The sequence below is a fragment of the Apiospora phragmitis genome (assembly GCF_038363925.1).
Source record: "Apiospora phragmitis strain CBS 135458 chromosome Unknown utg000002l:1.0-5516284.0:1.0-5523493.0, whole genome shotgun sequence".
Lineage (NCBI taxonomy): Eukaryota > Fungi > Ascomycota > Sordariomycetes > Amphisphaeriales > Apiosporaceae > Apiospora > Apiospora phragmitis.
Genome location: NW_027117400.1, coordinates 5,502,812 through 5,519,710, shown reverse-complemented (window position 1 = coordinate 5,519,710; position 16,899 = coordinate 5,502,812). Strand labels below are relative to the sequence as shown.

Here is a 16,899-nt window from a genome sequence, read left to right as displayed (position 1 = left end):
TCGGACTACGCCCCAATAGGATAGAATCAATCAGGAGGGGGTGGGCACTCGAGCACATTGGCCTGCCGGGCGTTTTCGCTTCTTCGCGTGGGTCCCGAATCTGGACAAACCCCTGTCGCATACCCGTCGAAACACCCCTGCCAAGGACCAAACACGCTTAACAGGCAGAGACAGGCACACCACCGACTAGGACCGACTTGTAGGCGCAACCCAGTCAGTCGGGGTGGATAGCCCAACAATAGTCTGCTACGAACTCGATGGTGAGATACCGACCAGAACATATCGTCGAGGGGTTAAGCGCCGACGTCGAGTATATAACCTCCCGTTCTCGACCGCTAAAATGCCCATCTTCTCTCCTCATCATCAGCATCGTCAGCTTCTCACTCTTCACTTCGCTTCTTCTTTACCTTCACAACCGGTTGATCTGGTCTGTTTGCTTCGATTCTCAACAATCTTTACTGGTTAATTTTTTCACTTTGAGCCCTTCTTTGCTCTTCACCTGCAGTCTTTTCCAATTCTCGGAATCCTTCCATCAAACAACATTCAAGATGTATACCGGAACTTCTCTCCTCGCCGTCGTCCTGGCCGCCGCCAGCGTCGTCTCCGCCCACGGCAACGTCCAGGTCGTCACGTAAGCAGCTCCCGCTTCTTCTTGTTTCGCAAACAATCGTACTAATAACTCTGCAGTGGTAACTTGGGTGGCAACGGTACCGCCCTGGGCATCAAAGGCGCTGTCGTCGCTCGCTTCGGCAAGAACTCCGCCACCGAGAAGGACACCACCGTCTTCCCCAAAAATTCCGCCAACAAGCCCCTGACCGACGGCCTCGGCAAGACCGCCGCCAATGGCAACCTGAAGGTCGCCAGCACCCTGGGCGAGTCCATGGCTCTTTCTGGCAACACCCTGCCCCAGGTCTCCGGCGACGGCTCCGGCACCATCTCCGGCTCCTGGCGCACCGTCACCAGCGATGGTACCGCCATCAACAAGGAGGGCGACCTGAACGTCGTCATCGACGAGACCGGCACCGGCGCCTACTCCAAGGGCACCCTGCTCAAGGCCCAGTCCAACATGGTCGGCAACGGCCGCGGCAACGTCGTCCAGCGTGCCCTCGCCGCCATGGGCATCCGCAAGCGAGCCACCAACGTCGGTGCTGATGCTGCCTTCTCCGTCAAGGTCCCCGCCGGCCTCAACTGCAAGGGCACTGACGCCGCTTCCGGTGCCTCCAACTTCTGCCTCATGAAGATCGTCAACAACAACAACGCCGGCCCCTTCGGTGGCAACATTGCCTTCCAGGTCGCCGGTGCTACTGGCGGTGCTGCTCCCGCCACTGGTGCCGCTGCCACCAAGGGCAACAACGCCGCCAGCGACAACAACAACAGCAACGGCAACGGCAACTCCAACGCCAAGGGCAACAACAACGCCAAGGGCAACAACAACGCCAAGGGCAACAACAACAACCAGAAGAACGCCCGCTCCTTCATCGCATAAGTTTCTTGAGATGAAGTGGTCGGGAGAACCGGGACGCACATGAGCTCCGGCTCTTCGCTACCGATTCGATCCAGCTCCCCGGGCTTTTCCTTTCCCCTTTTTGGCGGTGTTGCTGTGCACCTACTGCTAGAGGATAATAGAGGGGGTCCGGGGTTTCTTCTCATGAGTGCACGATTGATTGATTTTTGCTTTTTTGTTTATGATAGAAGGGTTTCAGCCCGTGGGGAAGGGGTGGGGGTTGGGGGAGTTGGGAAGGAACAGCAACTGAAATCTGTAGATAGAGCTGTTAATCGAGAGCTGCGATGCTGTATATACCCACAAAACCGTGTTTTCACACCATGCCGCAAGTGATTCTTTCGACTCGGTAATAGTCATGCCCCATACGTGTTGCTTTTAATAGATACGCAAGGCGACTCGACTTTTGCGGCGGTCGAACCTAGGCTGCTTCTCCCTCGCCATTTGCAGGACGGGGTGTATTGCGAGCACTGTCCTTATGAGGTGCCAGCTATTGCTTAGGGTATTGGTCTCAAGTTACACAATTCCTGGTAGAGGGGTGGGTTTCATGGAACAGGAAATCCTTCTGTTCTCTTGTCTCGTTCCAGTCATCGTGTTTTTCGATTGCGTTACTAAATGATTAGTAAGTACTGCGATCAGAGGAAATGGGCGAATCATTCATAGGGAACTTTGCACGGGGTGGCTTGCGACGCCTGTTTGTCACTAGCAATAGTCCGCATCTTTTACAACGCGCTCAGGAACTAGCCACAAGTCAAGCATATAGTTCATTGAATATATGGTTCATATTGAGAAGTTTCAATATTTTACCATGTTCGATAGCATCTAAAGATCACACACCTGAAGCCCAATCAAAACCTATGAATGAGCCACCGCTCGTGACCATTTTTGAACAAATCGACTCCGACCAGTCCCAATAGTACAGAGATATACTCTGATAGTAAAGCCTGACCCTAATCTCATGCCATCGGGTTTAGGTCCAATATCAGATCGAAGAATACTGGCAGTGCTAGAACCGAATCGCCATTCATCTCCTATGGCTGCAACGATCAGCGTATCTGGCCGACGAGGAGGTGTGACAGTCACGACAAGCGTCCCTAGCCTGGTTGGTCGAGCCTTGTAAAAACACCTTGCGAATTCACCTCGCTCTCTTCGGGTTTCCTCGGCCACGGCCATAGGCCTTCCAGCGGTATGTCGCCGTAGATGGCGTTGATGCCCCAGGTGAAGTCGACGTTGCTCTTGTCCTGTTCGACGCCGTAGACGAGCCTCCCTTCGGCCCCCGTAGGCTTGGCACCTCACTACATTTCGGTGTGTGATGTCTCGAAGCCGGACTTGTGCGAGCTCGGGGATCATGTTGCGCGCCAGGCACTCCAGGTGCACGGCCCAGCGCGGAGGCTCTTGCGGGTCTCGGAGGAAGAAGTGCCGGGTATAGATATACATATCCTTGTTTGCCCAATCATCATCCATATACCAGACCTCTAGGTCGGTGAAGTCGATATAACTATCCTCATGGCGGATGTTTTCCCCGGGAAGTAGAACCCATCTTTCATCATCCAGGGGACGTTGGCGGCTTTCATGGACAAGTCCCCACCCATGGCTGTTCATCCCGGGACCTGGTGGGTCGGGGTGGATTCGAAAGTGTATAGTCGGCAGTTCAGGAAGAAAGTCGTGGTAGAACTCTCCGGATGTTGCTGGCGGTGGTGGGCTAGATAACTCCTCGTAGGGGGGCGGTGCGGAGGAGCGACAGGATTGCGAGGGCTGAACTAGGGGCATGGTGGAATATGGAGATCAGAATGTTTTCCGTCTCTCAGGTAGGTATTAAGCTAGGAAGATACAATGAAATTCCATGTTCTAGCTGAGTGAAAGGGCAAGTCTATATCATAAATATCTTTCGGAGACACTGGCGATCGAGGTCCAATGCTAAATTGGCAAACCTCGTTTGGAGAAACCACGGTCTCATAAACTTAAGGAATTTCTCATGTTAAATCACAGTAGTTTTGCAAAGCCATGGGACGCACGAAATCAGATATCTTGAGACCCGCTGCTCACTATCCTGCTCTAAGTAGGCACTGCAGGTGAAGCCCCGAGCGTCCTTTTTCTCACATCTCGTCTCCTAAGGTGCATTCTAGCTGGATCACTGAGATTCGGGACCTAAGCCTGGGTCATAGAAGAATCAGCGGACAATCGAAAGCAGCCATTATCTAGTGACAGCGAGATGTCTCAAGGCTTGGGGCTGCGACTTTGGAACCCATGGCTGTCACTTGGCTATGCGTTGCGCTGTTGGCCATCTGACAGCTGTTCTGGCCCAGCATCCGCAGATGCTCAAACGCCTCAACGCCACTTATGCCTTCCATGCCTACTGCGGGACAGCCAAGGAAAGCAAGCCGACGATGAGGCCCGCGATGGACTTTTTCATACCACTCGGTAAGTACTCAGCTGCACATGTGTAAGTGGTAGGTAATGCCTTAGCCAAGGCAACTTTTGCTGATGTCGTCACCCAACAGGGGCCGAAGAAGCCGCCAAAGGAGGGGTAAACATTTACCCCACACTGGGCCTCAGCACCAAAAAAAGTATCGTGACATTTACCCCACGCGCTGGAGAATCCGGGTTCAACCTTCAACCGCTCAAGTGCCGAGCAATCTAACCATCTCCATCTATATCTGCATTGGCGCATGCATCAAATGATATAGTAGACATGACTTGTTGCATCATCTTCCATCGAGAAGTCTACCTTCTTCTTCTTCTTCCTCTTTGGATCTGCGACTCAATTGATTGATCCAAATCTTTCAAAGTGAGTAGTTCTTCATTCTCTACACCCACCCCTTCTTCCACCCGCACCACCACCACCACCGACCGCCCAATATGTCCACCCCGGAATGCTCGCGGTAACCATGCAGCCAAAGCCCGGCCTGCTGCCCGCCCAGTTCCACGAGTGGTACAACAACGAGCACGGTCCCACGCGCCTGCGCATCCCCCAGATCTTCACCAACGGCCTGCGGTACCGCGCCGCCACGACCAGCAGCCCGAGTTCCTCGCCGCCTACGACGTGACGCGCATGTCCCACCTAGAGACCGACACCTACACCACCCTGCGCGCGAACCGATCTCCCCGCGAAGTTGAGATTATCGGCCAGGTCGACGTGACGCGGCACTTCTGGGACCTCGTGGCGGAGAAGAAGTCGCCGCTCTTCCTGCCCGTCGAGCAGCTGACCGACGACGAGGCCGCGGGGCTGGTGCTCGTGGTCGTCGAGTTCGGGCTCAAGGACCACCCGGAAGCCGAGGCGGAACTGCTCAAGTGGTACAACGAGGAGCACGCCGAGATGCTGTCCAAGGTGCCCGGCTGGCTGCGCACGCGCCTCTTCAAGACGTCGGTCCTCGACACGAAGGGCGGCGCCAAGAAGACGGTCTACTACGGCGTGCACGACTACGCCAAGGAGAACGGCCTCGGCGGGCCGGAGCACAAGGCGTCCATGGCAACGCCGTGGCGCGTCGGGGTGACGGACAACTACGCGACGCTGCAGGGCCGCCGCATCTGGTCGCTCTTCTACATCTTCGGCCCCGCGCCCCGCGACCTCGCGTCTCTCGCGGAATTGCCGGCCGCGGAGTCCACCTTCCAGTCCGCCGACGGCAAGACCAAGACGACCAACGAAGAGAACAAAAATGCAGTGATTGAGTCCTTCGTCACCCTGCCCTCCGACGGGCTCGTCATCCCCTACCGTCTCGAAGGCAATCCCGACACCCAGGCCCCGGTGATTGCGTTCTGCAACTCGTTGCTGACATCGCTGCACATGTGGGACGGCTTCGTGTCCATCTTGAAGGCGCAGAGGCCACAGTACAAGATCCTGCGCTACGACGCCCGCGGCCGCCACGCCGTGCCACAACCTCCCAAGCCCGCGACTCTCGAGATGCACGCCGACGACCTCGCGGGAGTCCTGGAGGCCCTCCGCATCCCGCGCCTTGCCGTACTGGTCGGCGTGTCGATGGGCGGTGCAACAGCTCTGCGATTCGCTCTGCGTCACGCCGACAAGGTGGATAAGTTCGTCGCGTGCGACTTCAACGCCGCCTCGAGCGCCGCCAACACCAGCGCCTGGAAAGAGCGCATCGCCCTGGCCGAAAGCACCGCCACCCTCGACGACGGCAAGACGACGGTGCCGGGGATCCAGCAACTGGCCGGCCAGACGGTGCAGCGCTGGTTCCACCCAGCCACGGGCGCCGAGACGGTGCAGTGGATGACGGACATGGTGGCCGCCAACGACGTCGAGGGCTTCCACTACGGCTGCCAGGCGCTCTGGGACTACGACATGAAGGAGGAGATGCGGGGGTGCGCCGTGTCGGGTTTGTTGGCGGTCGGCGAGGGCGACGGCAAGGGCGCCCTGGTCAAGGCCATGGGGGGGTTCCGGGGCAACCTGGGGGGAAAGGAGAAGGGCGCGGCGGAGCTGGCCGTTGTGCCGGAGACGGGGCACCTGCCCATGGCGGAGAACCCGCAGGCGTTCTGGCAGAAGGTTCAGGGGTTTTTGTAAGGGACTACGATGTATTATTCGAGTTTGACACGAGGCGTGTGTAAATGTTTGTGACAGTCCGGTACATACCACATACCTAGTGATTACATTCGTGGCGTTGAGAATTGACCAGACCACTGACTCAAACACTCACTCCCATTCGTCCTTTTGCTTGTTCCGTCTTCGCTTGCCTACGGCTGCGAATCATTGGCCCTTGGCCCATTTCGACCACGGCCTATCAATCCCATCATTCCTCCCCGTCATGACGCCCAGTAATCTCTTGTTCCTGATGAGGAAGATAAACACCTTTTTCCTGAGGAATGTTATTGGAAATCTCCACCCAGACGGGACAGTGGTCACTGGGCCCCCAGTCGCGGGGACTGTCGCAAATGCCGGCGCCGACGATAGCATCCTCCAGCGACTGGGCTGCGATGATCAGATCCACGCGTTTGCAGCGGGCACCCCAGGTCCGGCCCCGCGGGTGGTGGCTGTACCGCCGCTCGTCGCCGTGCACGTGCCGGAACGTGTCGATGCCGTCCAGGCCCTTCTGCCATCGGGTGTGGTTGCCCTTGGCCGGCGCCGCACCTTCCGGCGCCTTGTGCAGGAGCTTCCTGCCGAAGAACTTGTCCTGGAAGTCGGTGCGGTTGTGGAGGTGCTGGATCGGGTAATTCCGCAGTTTGGGGTGGGCGTCGCGCGCGTCGGGCGCCACGTGGAAGGTGCCGGCGAGGAGGACGTGGTGACCCCGCGCGCCGTACGAGTGGGCTTCCCGGAGCAGGGCGGCGTGCAGCGCCAGCTTCTGGTTGTGTTGGCGCGTCCGGGAGGGCCCCGAGTCGCCTCCTAACGGATAGGAGGTTTCGTAGCCGGTGCCCGTGCCTTTGACGGAATAGACGTTGAAGATGGCGAGTTCGACTGGCTCGAGGTTGCTGCTGCTCCAGGCGGCTTCGTCGGCATCGCCGTCGAGCGGGAAGCTCAGGCGTTTGGTCTCGATCACCTGGACCCGGCCGCCTTCTTTGTCCCACCACGCGCCGCCGACCGAGAGTACGTGGGAGTCCCGGCGGATGATGGCGGCCACGCCGGCCACGCCTTCGTCGGACCCCTTCGCGTCGTCGTAAGGATCCGAAGCGGGCAAATGGAAGAAGACGTTGTACTTGGGTCCTCCATCGACCATGACCGCTGCTGGCGAAGTTGCGTCTAAGAATCCACGGGGGTTGACATCACGTGAGAGCGGCAGAGGCCTGGGACCCGATGACTGGGCCGCGTTGACAGCGTCGCGGATGGCGCTTTGCGTCGCCTTGTCCCTCGGCTTGATCCGGACGTTTTGCAGGAGCAACATGTGAGGCCATTCGTATCGTTTCAATGCCTGCCGCAGCGAAGCCTCGCCTTTTTTGGACGGATCGCCATGCTCATCACCCCCACCCTCACCCTTGCCGCGCTTCTTCGGAGCTGCAGAGCCCTGCTCGCCCGGGGTTCGTCTGCTATTAATAGCCCCACCAAACCGCGGCTCTTCGATGCTGCTCTGCTGCTGCTGCTGCTGCTGCTGAAGATACTGTTGGACGAAGGGCGCGATGCCGTTCACGTTCCACGAGAAGATGCGAAGCGTGCCCTCCTTGGGCGCGACGAGCGGCGAGAAGACGGGCGGCCGCGTGCTGTCGGAGCCTGCTTTGGCTGCTTTCCCCGACGACGACGATGTTTTTTTCGAATGCTTCTGGCGCCTTGAAGCCGGCGACGATAAACTTATGCTCGTCGAGAAGACGGATGGAGACCGAACTCCGTGTCTACAGGTGCTGCGGGTCACGCGTGCCCATTGCATCATGACGAACTGCTATTCATGTTCAGAATCACGTGGTGGGTTTATTATTTTTTGCGATGGTTGTATGGCATCTCTCATTCAATCCCACTTCTCTCAGGTCGGATGGCTCGTGCGCTATTAGCACTCTATTTGTGGCCTGCAGTTCCAAGTCAATGGCCGCTAATCAGGCTCTGTACCTGCGGGAAAACGTGCTGGAAATCCCCCGGAATTACCCGCGTACACCACCTGCAACACCAGCGATTAATCAATCAATTAATCGACATCATTCTTCTTTTGAAACCTCCATCTTTTCAGCAGCCCTGGGTATAAAAGAGATGCCGAGTGCAGGCTTCTTCCACGCCGTGTACGCCTCGCACCGTTCATACCAGTCCTCCATCCCGGGCGCCAGGCTGAAGTCGAAATTCCACACGATGCGAGCCAGGATCAATCGCATTTCCGCGTAGGCAAGACTATAATGATGCCTCGTTAGCCATGCGCCCTTGATGGAATAGGAACGGGTTTACTCTTGACTCTTGATCATCTTACTTCTTCCCAATGCAGTTCCTGGGATCGACGGAGAAAGGCGTCACGCCCGCCAGCGCGTCGTTCTTGAATTCCTCGTCGCCGAGCCAGGGTTCTGGGCGGAACTCGTCGGGCTTGTGGAAATACGTCGTGTTGTGAAAGAGCACCCACTGCCACACCTCCAGCACCGTCTGTGATATTTCGTAAGCATCCAAATCACTGTCGAGTCAAGTTGGTTGGTGGCATGATGATGGACAAAACTTACGCCTCCGGGCACATGCCGGTCAACGATGTGGTCGCCGCCCGGCGCGATCACGCGCGGCAGGGCGCCGACGGCTGGCGGGTAGTAGCGCAGGGACTCGTCCAGCACGGCCTGCAGGTACTTGAGCTTCTGCGTGCTGACGAGATCGATCTCGTCCTCGCAGGAGAAGCTGGAGCAGACCTCGACCTGTAGCCGCTCGAGCACGTGCCGGTGCTTGGCCAGGAGGTACGTCGCCCCACTCAGGAGCACCGCCGTCGTCTCGGAGCCGGCGATGATCAGGAGCGCGGCGTTGTCCACCAGCTCTTGCTTGCTCATCTCCTGTTCGCGTCACACACCATTAACACCACGCGTCAGACAGACAGATTCTGTGTGGCGTCTCCCACCACAAGTGGCTGCAGCGAACTATTCTGGACTGCGCCGGCGAAAAGAAAGAAAAAACTGTAATTACTTACAATGCCTTGCTTCCTGCTGCCGCTCACCATTTTGCCAATGAGATCTGCACGTTCAGTCTGCAGCCCAAGCCGTTTTTCCACCTTGATGGCTGACAGCTCGGTATGCTCCTGCATTTTCTTGACGAGGCCGCGCGGAATGAAGAGCATGGGGAGCAGGCGCCCTATGTACTCGAACCGGAGGAGGGTGGAGACCTTGCTCATGGTCAACAGGCTCTCGAAGATGAGCGAGACCCAGGGTGGTAGTGGGCCTCCTCGAGGCAGTCGAATGGCTCGCCGGACGCGAGGTCGCCCACGATGTCGAACGTGGCCCAGTTGTACCACTGCGTCACGTCCAGCGGGCTGCGGCCCTGGTGGCAGTGCTCGCGCATCCGCTGGAGTAGCAGGTCGACGTATCTTTTAATCATGGGCTGCTGCTCCAACGCTATGATTTCCCCTCGCCACCGGGAACGTCAGTAAACCAGTGGTCTCATGTTCCACGAAAGAGTAAGCCACCGGAAATAGGCAAGGAATAACTTACTGGCCTGTGCCGAGAAGCCATGCGACATGGCGCGGCGGAAGCGCGAGTGGTCTTCCCGGTTCGCGCCGATGATGTTGCCCTTCATCTGGAATATGACGTGCTCGTCCTTGGGGTTCTCGGGCTTGCCCTTAGTGCGGTGGCCCTGGAGCTGGGTGTGCGCGTCCGGGTGGCTGACGGACACGATGTCGGGCGCCAGTCGGACAAAGGGGCCGTATTGGGCGTGCAAGTCGCGGATCCGCCATATGGCCTTGCCCGTGTGGAAGTTGAGCGTGTACGGGATCCGGGTCATGGCCCAGAGCCGGGGGCCCGGGTAGCTGCGCAGCGGGTGGAAGAAGAGGTTGTATATACAGTGGCCCGCCGTGAGAGCCAGAATTTATGGAACAAAGACAGCAATATCGGTTAGTCGTTTGCCGAAATCCAAAGATTACCCAGCGGATGGATGGCCCCTTCATCAACTTACCATGCCAGCTGCGATGGCTATTAGCTGTACGGCGGCTCGCTGAGGATTGCTGTGTGCATATTGCAGCATCTGTGCCCCAAGCTGCATCATGTTGGGCGAACGCGAGAACTGTTACAGATCTGAGACAGGTTGATCTTTGTAAGCTGAATGAGGCTACACACGGCCGAGTTGGTGACCAGGAAAATGTTGCACTAGAAGAATATGCCAGAACACGCATGCTACACAGCGGTAGAGGTGATGGTTATATATACACACATGTGTATGAATTCAAGGTCCCTGGCCTACTATATTATTAGTCGCGGAACTCGGATCCCCGAAGTCCTCGTCCCTGACGTAGCGAGCGAACGTGCTTTTACCAAGGGCCGGCTTCCTATACGCAAGCATGACTCTCTGGCGACGTATGAGGTTTATTATCCCCGAGGAATCGATATGATTCGGGTTGGAAGAAGAGCCCGATGAGGGGGTGTCGGCACTTCGAATCGCTATGAAGACCAATCGTACATAATACGAGTTACAGGGGCAGGGTATGGATGGCCCTAGGCCAATTGTCGCACGCCTAGTGGGAATTCCAACAATGCGATGCGAGGTAGTGGTCGATGTATACTTCCAACGCAACACCTCTTGCAGGGAAATATGCATGACGATGATTGGCCGTGCCATCGTTATCAAGGGTTTCTTATACGTGCCAAGGTTGCAGCACTTGGTATTGCCGCATACCTGCTTGAGTGCTTGAGGCGGCGGCCATGGGTGGGTAGTTGGTGTCGTCCCTGGCCATCAGCACATGCCAGCTTTTTTCCCCCGACGACTAGCGATTCCCCAGATTTCAGTTCCTCTTGGTTTCTCTGGAAATCTCGGCCATCCTCAATCAAAATCTATACTCTGGCAAACCCCAATGCTCGACTCCTACCGACGACCATACTTGCGTGGATAAAACTCTACAGCGAGACATTGTTATGGCCCACGGTCATGGATTGGTTATGTTTATCCCTTGAGTGGTATTGGTAAACGAGGTAACTCCATCTGATTATTGAGGTATGGCTCTGCTTGCAGATTCCCATCACCTCGGTTTGCCTTTGGAGATATGTTGACCTATACCCCCCCCCCTCAATCCCCCCCTTAGCTGACAAAGTACGGCAAATGTTGTCGTAAGACAGATCCTCTCAGCTCCAAAGCGAGCCATCTCGCACTTCTCGCAGCCCGCGCAAGCAAAGTTTTCCGTCAGAGCTAGTCCGCAATGGTAGGGTGGACTAATAAGGACGTGGCAGAGGCGACCCTAGAATCCCGAGCGGCTCGCCCCATGGTCCTTTGGATTAGGGTGCTTACGCGTGGGTGCTAGTATATGTCCGGCTAAGCGAGCGCTGGGAGTGGGGGTGTAGGGGTGGTGCCGGATCTCGGAGACTTTCGAGACGGAATATCTCAACTTCCCGTTAACAGGGTATAGCATGTAGGGGTGGAAGTGGCATGGATACCAAGGCAGGTCGATTACGCCTGCTCCTCCTCACCCCTGTAACTATGGCGTTGCCTAAACATGACCACCAATCGGCGCCACCCGGGATCCCATTACGTTCGTATGACTATGGATGGATTCCTGGTATCTAAGTACCAAGGCTGCCTAACACCTGGGACCTGACCTACTTTACCCCTGAGCAGCTAGTACTGTAGTACAAGACACTGCCAAAAGACAGCCATGAGATAGCTGAATGACTTTGATCATCTGGATTAGAATCGCTGGATTGTAATACTATGGAATCGTAATTTGGAATACACTGAGCCATTGCCCGCCACTTCCACTACCTGATCAGACCCTCGACTCAACTGCGTCTGCTGCTACTAACACCAACATAGCCCCCGCCACCCAATATCGAGACGCCTTCCGCCATTTCAGCCCGTTGGATTGCGAGGTCCAGCTCTCTGGTGACGCAGGATGCCGCCACCACCTTAAAGCTTTGGAATCCAGCGTTGTCGCCTTTCTGGCCCCAACGTCCGCCATTGCCATTCTGTTGCTTGCGACGGCCGACATGGAGACAGGCGAGACTGAGCTCCAGTGCAGCGAGCGGGTTGTAGTCCAATACCGTGCTGGCCACATCGTCCTCTTCCAGATCAGCTTCGCCGTGGCCGTGCTTGTTCTTGCGGATGAGGGCCACAGCCGTTTTGCACATGCGATCAAAGGCCTCCTTCAGATTGATCGATCGATCACGCTGCCGCGGTGTCTGAATACCCGACTTGTTGAAGATGTTGCCGGTAAAGACCTCGAGCTCCGTGATGGGAATCGACGCGTGCTCCGAGTAGTCCATGGTGATGTTGTACATCATGTCTTCGTACGTTTCCCGGATCTTCAAGGCTTCGCTCTCATGCTGTTCCCAGTTGACCTCACCCAGCATCTCGACGCACTTCGCCTCAATCAGTGAAATAAGAGCAGTCCAGACAGCGGGTCCGCTAACGCGCTTAGAGTTGACGCGAACACTGTCGTGCCAGATTCTCTTCTCATCGATAGCTCGGTAGAGTAGACCGAGGATCTTGTCGGATCCGTAATAGGTGAAACGAGGACTGCCAGTCTTCTCATCGTCATCGTCTCCCGCAGGCTCAAGCACTTCCTCTTCGAATGAGATTTCCGTTCGACTCTTAATGTTCATGGGGACAGAAGGTGCCATGAAATCGGGTCGAAACCTGTTGAACTTGATACTGCGGAGTTGATCCATGTCAACTGCGATGCCTGTCTTGGAATAGTCGACGGCTGTAGACGCCATCGCGGCCAGCATCTTACAGTCTGACTGGTCAGTATATGTAGAACAATTGTCAAAGATGTGTGCAAATACCATCGGCTACTGTACCTGCATCCCGCTGGTCTGCCAGAATCAAGTGTTTGTTTGCGAGAAGCCCTGATGCCAGATTTTGTCAGTTGTGACGCGGCATACCTAAAGGATCAAAGCCTTGGGCTCACCTAGTTGATCGGTCGCCATAAACTGAACCTAAAAAAGTGTCAGCCGTAGGATATCGCCGAAAGTAAATTCAACTTACGAAAAACTCGGTCATATCTTCCCGTTCGATCTCTCTACCGATGTTGACAGGAGGCATGCGAGGGTAACCAGCGGGCTCAAAAGTCAGGGTCTCGGCATTGATAGCGCCACGATCCCAGATCACACTGAAGATATCCCCATCAAGGTCGCCGCCCGATAATTGCGAAGGCATATCGCGCTCCCCCTTTTGCGAAAACACGATACAGTTCTGCAAGGATCGTAAAGGGTGACCGTCGGGCGGGATAACGTTGGTGACGATCTGAATGTCGCCGGGATGCATTGCAGGCGAGCTGGAACCATACACCATGTCAGGCTCCCATATGGGGAGAGATGTCTTGAGAAACGTAACCAACTTACCGAGTCACTAGCATATCGCGCTGATCAAGTTCCATGCAGTCAGCCTTAACAGCTTCGGATTTGTTGAACGTGATGAACACTTCGTCTTTGTTCAAAAACCCGGTCTCGTCACAGATTCCGAATAAGGTCACCCCTTCCTCAATAGGGATTCGAGCCTTGTGTTTCAGCAACCTAGATTGTTGAGTTAGTCATAGAAATGAGAGTTTCAAGCATCGCCTCCAGTCGTTTCGTCACATGGACACCGGAAAATCCAAGATGGGGGCATCAAACTTACCTCAGCTCCCGCAGAACCATAGCCTCGACAATGGAGCTTAAGAAACGATCCTTTTTGTAATCGATTTCGTTCCGGTCCAACCACCTGATCAACTGCGCGAAGCCGACTTGCTCTCCGATCCTTTGGCACTTGAGAAACTCCACCGTGTTGATGGTGTGCGCTGTGATCAGACGGAGACGGTTGAGTTCTCTGTTCTGACTCTTGAGGAAGAAGTCCTTAGCGACATTCATGTCTTCCATAATCTTGATCATCTGTAGAGTATCAGTCACCTTGGTAATCAGTACATAGGGACCATGCTCACCTGGCGGTTTAGAATCAGACGAATGGGCTTGTCGGCTGTATCGCAAATCTCCAGGTTATCTTTATCGTCTGTCTCGAACTTGACCATGGACGGCCGGACAAGCATCTTTCGCCCCTTCAATCGAGTATCCAGCGCAACCATCCCCTTCGCTCCACCCCATCGAATCTGGAAACAAGTTGGAAATGTTTTTCGCTGGGGCATGGCATCTTGGAGAAGTTGCACGACCTCCTGAGAGACTGTACCCACGCCGTCGGTAAACACGCTTTCGTTACCCTTTGCATCAATCCGAGTGATATCAGGGACAATATGGTCGCTGACTCCATTGACGGTAAGATCCACGGCGAAAGGCGTCTCGGAGAATACCTGTCCGATGCGCGCGGCACATCGTGCTGGGGAGTAGATATGATTGAACTTTCCAAGGTGCGAGATGACGGTGAAGTACGTCTGCAGTGTCAACTCAAAGACGAAAGACGCCATGAACCACGCGGAATGACTTCGTAAGGAGGAGTGCGAGAACCCAAGGAAGGAAATAGTGACGGCCGCCAATAGCAAAGCCCTTCTGAAACACTTCCTTAATTGTTGGTAGATGCCATCGTTGCTGGCCTTGGGGTCGAATCGGAGATTCTGCCCATCTTCGTCGCTGAATTGGACTCGCAAGAAATGGTCGACGTGGTCGGGGAAGCGTCTCAGGACCCGGTTCTTGGCCTCTAGCTCTGGTCCGTGAAAAGTCAAACCCGTTGACGAAACTTGAGCCTTATACACCCATGTAAGGTTATCACGAGCTCGCTCCTGCAGATGCATTAGTGGATTGTGAATCGGTATGGCCCTGGGGTCTGAACCTACGGAGAAGAATTTGGCGGCCATGTCTTCCCGGACCAGCTGCTCGAGGGAACATAGGTAGTCCCACAGGCTGTCCGGTTCAAAGATGGATGCCTCGATCCCTATTCCAGGAAATGGAATTTCGGGAAAGATTCGCTTGATCGCTTGAGCAGAGAAAGGCAAGTCCTAATCATATGTTGTGAGCAGAAACTTCGGAGTAAACTAATGGCCGTGCCGTCATTTCAGAGAAATCGAGAACATAGTGGAGGAATTAGGTCTTTGCAGGGGCTGGGGTTATTACCTTGTCCTGGAGAGCTTTCTTATTGCCCACCCCATAACACTTGGCTAGCCGACGAAGTATGGTGTCAACGGTCCAGGGCAACAGGTAGGCATTTTGAACCAGTGCTTGGAGTTGGTAGAGCACGTCGAACGGCATCACCTTTGAACATCCCGAAACAAGCGCGTTGAAGAATTTCAAGCCGTCAGCAATGGTCTGCTTTGCGTACCTAGTCGGGAAATTATTCTGATGGCCAATCGAGAACAGCTCACTGTTCTTCAGAGTCTCGATCTTCTCATAAAACTCTACTGGCGAAACAGACAGACGGTAGACAAGGCACTGTCCAATGGACCGTCCGTGGTCGGCGCTTCCTCTTGGGATTTTCGTCAACCGATCCTTACTAGGCCCTTGTGGACCTTTTTGGGTCAACAAATTCGCCATGGCGGGCTCGAGAGCTCCAAGGTCGCGATTTGCAAAGATGCGCGGGACTTCCCAGAGGGTCAAAGTGAGGGCGGTGGGTGTTGAGGATGTGACTATGCTCTCAATGATGCGATACGGGATCTCGAGTCGAATGGAAGTCCTCCCCAATCCGTGTACGTGACAGTCAGCTGGTAATTGGAGAAATTGGCGATTCCTGCCTGAGTTTGCCAGTTGACCTCGGGTACATACACGAGCTCGTCTGCGTGGTATGTGTAGTAGCCACAAGAAAGGCCAGTTGCGCCTATTCCTTGTAGTTCAAACGGGACCTTCATGACTTTCGGCTGCTCCTCCTGGTGTCTGCATGAAGAAGTCAGATAGCTGCATTGCGAGGAATTCTAGACAAACGTGTCCAACTCACGGCTCAGATCTCTTGCGGCGGTCATCCTCGGCCTTCTTGTGAAGGTCGTTGACGCCCTTCTGCAGAGCCTTGGGATGGAATGGGTCGGGTTGCTGGCGACCTCTGTGACAGAAGATGCGCTGATTGAATATGTACAAACGAGCCTTCTGCTTCGTCTTGCCGTTGCGGGCGATCTGTCCCGGCATATCGAGAGCACCGTACACGCGCAAGAAGGTCTCGCCATCATGGGCGTGCAAAAATGTAATGGTGCCATTTCTCGTCTTGCGCTGCTTGTTGCAGGCCCAGTCCTGGATACCGAGTGCGGACAGCTTGGCCATCAGTTCAGTCTTCAGCGCCTTGTCGGAAATGTCGGTTGGAAGGTTGGACATGAAGATATCCATGATGACAGCTAGACTCGCGAACGAGATTTGCTGTGCATACTTGGAAATGGAAGTGAAGGGCGATATACGCCGTGTGATGGATGGCTGGGAAGAATGCGGCCCTTCAAACTGCAAGTGTGTTGGTCAAGATGCAGGCTGCCGGTACAATCAATCAATCAAGATTGACACAAGGATAAAGCATTGAAGCAGTGAGGGTTCAAGGGTTCCAATCATGGGTGGCCTGCAGCGCTGTGAAGAATCAGCTTTTCAGACATCTGCCATTTTTGGATCAGTCATCAATGGCAGCCTTGATGCACAGGTGGCTTGGTTGATTGTTTCACTTGCAACTGCCTTCATTGGAATGCAATTGCACTGAATGAAGTCGAGTCAAAATGGGAAGCTGCAAAACATGTTTTATGTGGGGAGCACGGTGGAAGCCGCTGAGGCCCCTGGAGCAGCGGCAAGCCCCACCAACATGAGCCACTAATTTTGAAGTCACATGCCACTGACTGAATAAGTAGCTGCACATTACCTGGAAAGCACCGGAGCAATAACATGTTATATAAGTCATGTCCTCAAGCTGTGCTATTGACAGGCTTGCTCTTCGCTCACTATCAAAGTAGGCGGTGACTTTATTCCTTTACCATTATCCTTCCCTT

At 55.1% G+C, this 16,899-nt stretch overlaps 7 protein-coding genes across 7 annotated transcripts; 3 read left to right on the top strand and 4 right to left on the bottom strand.

Annotated features, from left to right (window-relative positions):
* Positions 1–548: 548 nt before the first annotated feature.
* Positions 549–1,486, top strand: PG994_002491 (uncharacterized protein; the record flags this gene model as incomplete). Its single annotated transcript, XM_066853900.1, has 2 exons — positions 549–631; positions 688–1,486. 2 exons carry the CDS (start codon positions 549–551, stop codon positions 1,484–1,486), a joined length of 882 nt encoding a protein of 293 aa, XP_066722041.1.
* An 870-nt stretch (positions 1,487–2,356) lies between these two features.
* Positions 2,357–3,271, bottom strand: PG994_002490 (uncharacterized protein; the record flags this gene model as incomplete). The annotated part of the gene is made up of 1 exon (XM_066853899.1): positions 2,357–3,271. The coding sequence occupies one exon, from the start codon at positions 3,269–3,271 to the stop codon at positions 2,357–2,359; it is 915 nt and encodes a 304-aa protein (XP_066722040.1).
* Positions 3,272–3,765: 494 nt separating this feature from the next.
* Positions 3,766–4,032, top strand: PG994_002489 (uncharacterized protein; the record flags this gene model as incomplete). The annotated part of the gene is made up of 2 exons (XM_066853898.1): positions 3,766–3,922; positions 3,956–4,032. 2 exons carry the CDS (start codon positions 3,766–3,768, stop codon positions 4,030–4,032), a joined length of 234 nt encoding a protein of 77 aa, XP_066722039.1.
* Positions 4,033–4,389: 357 nt separating this feature from the next.
* Positions 4,390–6,017, top strand: PG994_002488 (uncharacterized protein; the record flags this gene model as incomplete). Its single annotated transcript, XM_066853897.1, has 2 exons — positions 4,390–4,525; positions 4,567–6,017. 2 exons carry the CDS (start codon positions 4,390–4,392, stop codon positions 6,015–6,017), a joined length of 1,587 nt encoding a protein of 528 aa, XP_066722038.1.
* Positions 6,018–6,243: 226 nt separating this feature from the next.
* Positions 6,244–7,806, bottom strand: PG994_002487 (uncharacterized protein; the record flags this gene model as incomplete). The annotated part of the gene is made up of 1 exon (XM_066853896.1): positions 6,244–7,806. The coding sequence occupies one exon, from the start codon at positions 7,804–7,806 to the stop codon at positions 6,244–6,246; it is 1,563 nt and encodes a 520-aa protein (XP_066722037.1).
* A 262-nt stretch (positions 7,807–8,068) lies between these two features.
* Positions 8,069–9,827, bottom strand: PG994_002486 (cytochrome P450; the record flags this gene model as incomplete). Its single annotated transcript, XM_066853895.1, has 6 exons — positions 8,069–8,255; positions 8,332–8,498; positions 8,573–8,887; positions 9,022–9,217; positions 9,253–9,454; positions 9,539–9,827. 6 exons carry the CDS (start codon positions 9,825–9,827, stop codon positions 8,069–8,071), a joined length of 1,356 nt encoding a protein of 451 aa, XP_066722036.1.
* Positions 9,828–11,809: 1,982 nt separating this feature from the next.
* PG994_002485 (uncharacterized protein) lies at positions 11,810–16,261 on the bottom strand (the record flags this gene model as incomplete). The annotated part of the gene is made up of 11 exons (XM_066853894.1): positions 11,810–12,765; positions 12,815–12,877; positions 12,940–12,967; positions 13,017–13,305; positions 13,373–13,543; positions 13,647–13,897; positions 13,948–14,736; positions 14,791–14,952; positions 15,068–15,623; positions 15,713–15,820; positions 15,882–16,261. The coding sequence occupies 11 exons, from the start codon at positions 16,259–16,261 to the stop codon at positions 11,810–11,812; spliced, it is 3,753 nt and encodes a 1,250-aa protein (XP_066722035.1).
* Between the last annotated feature and the right edge of the window lie 638 nt (positions 16,262–16,899).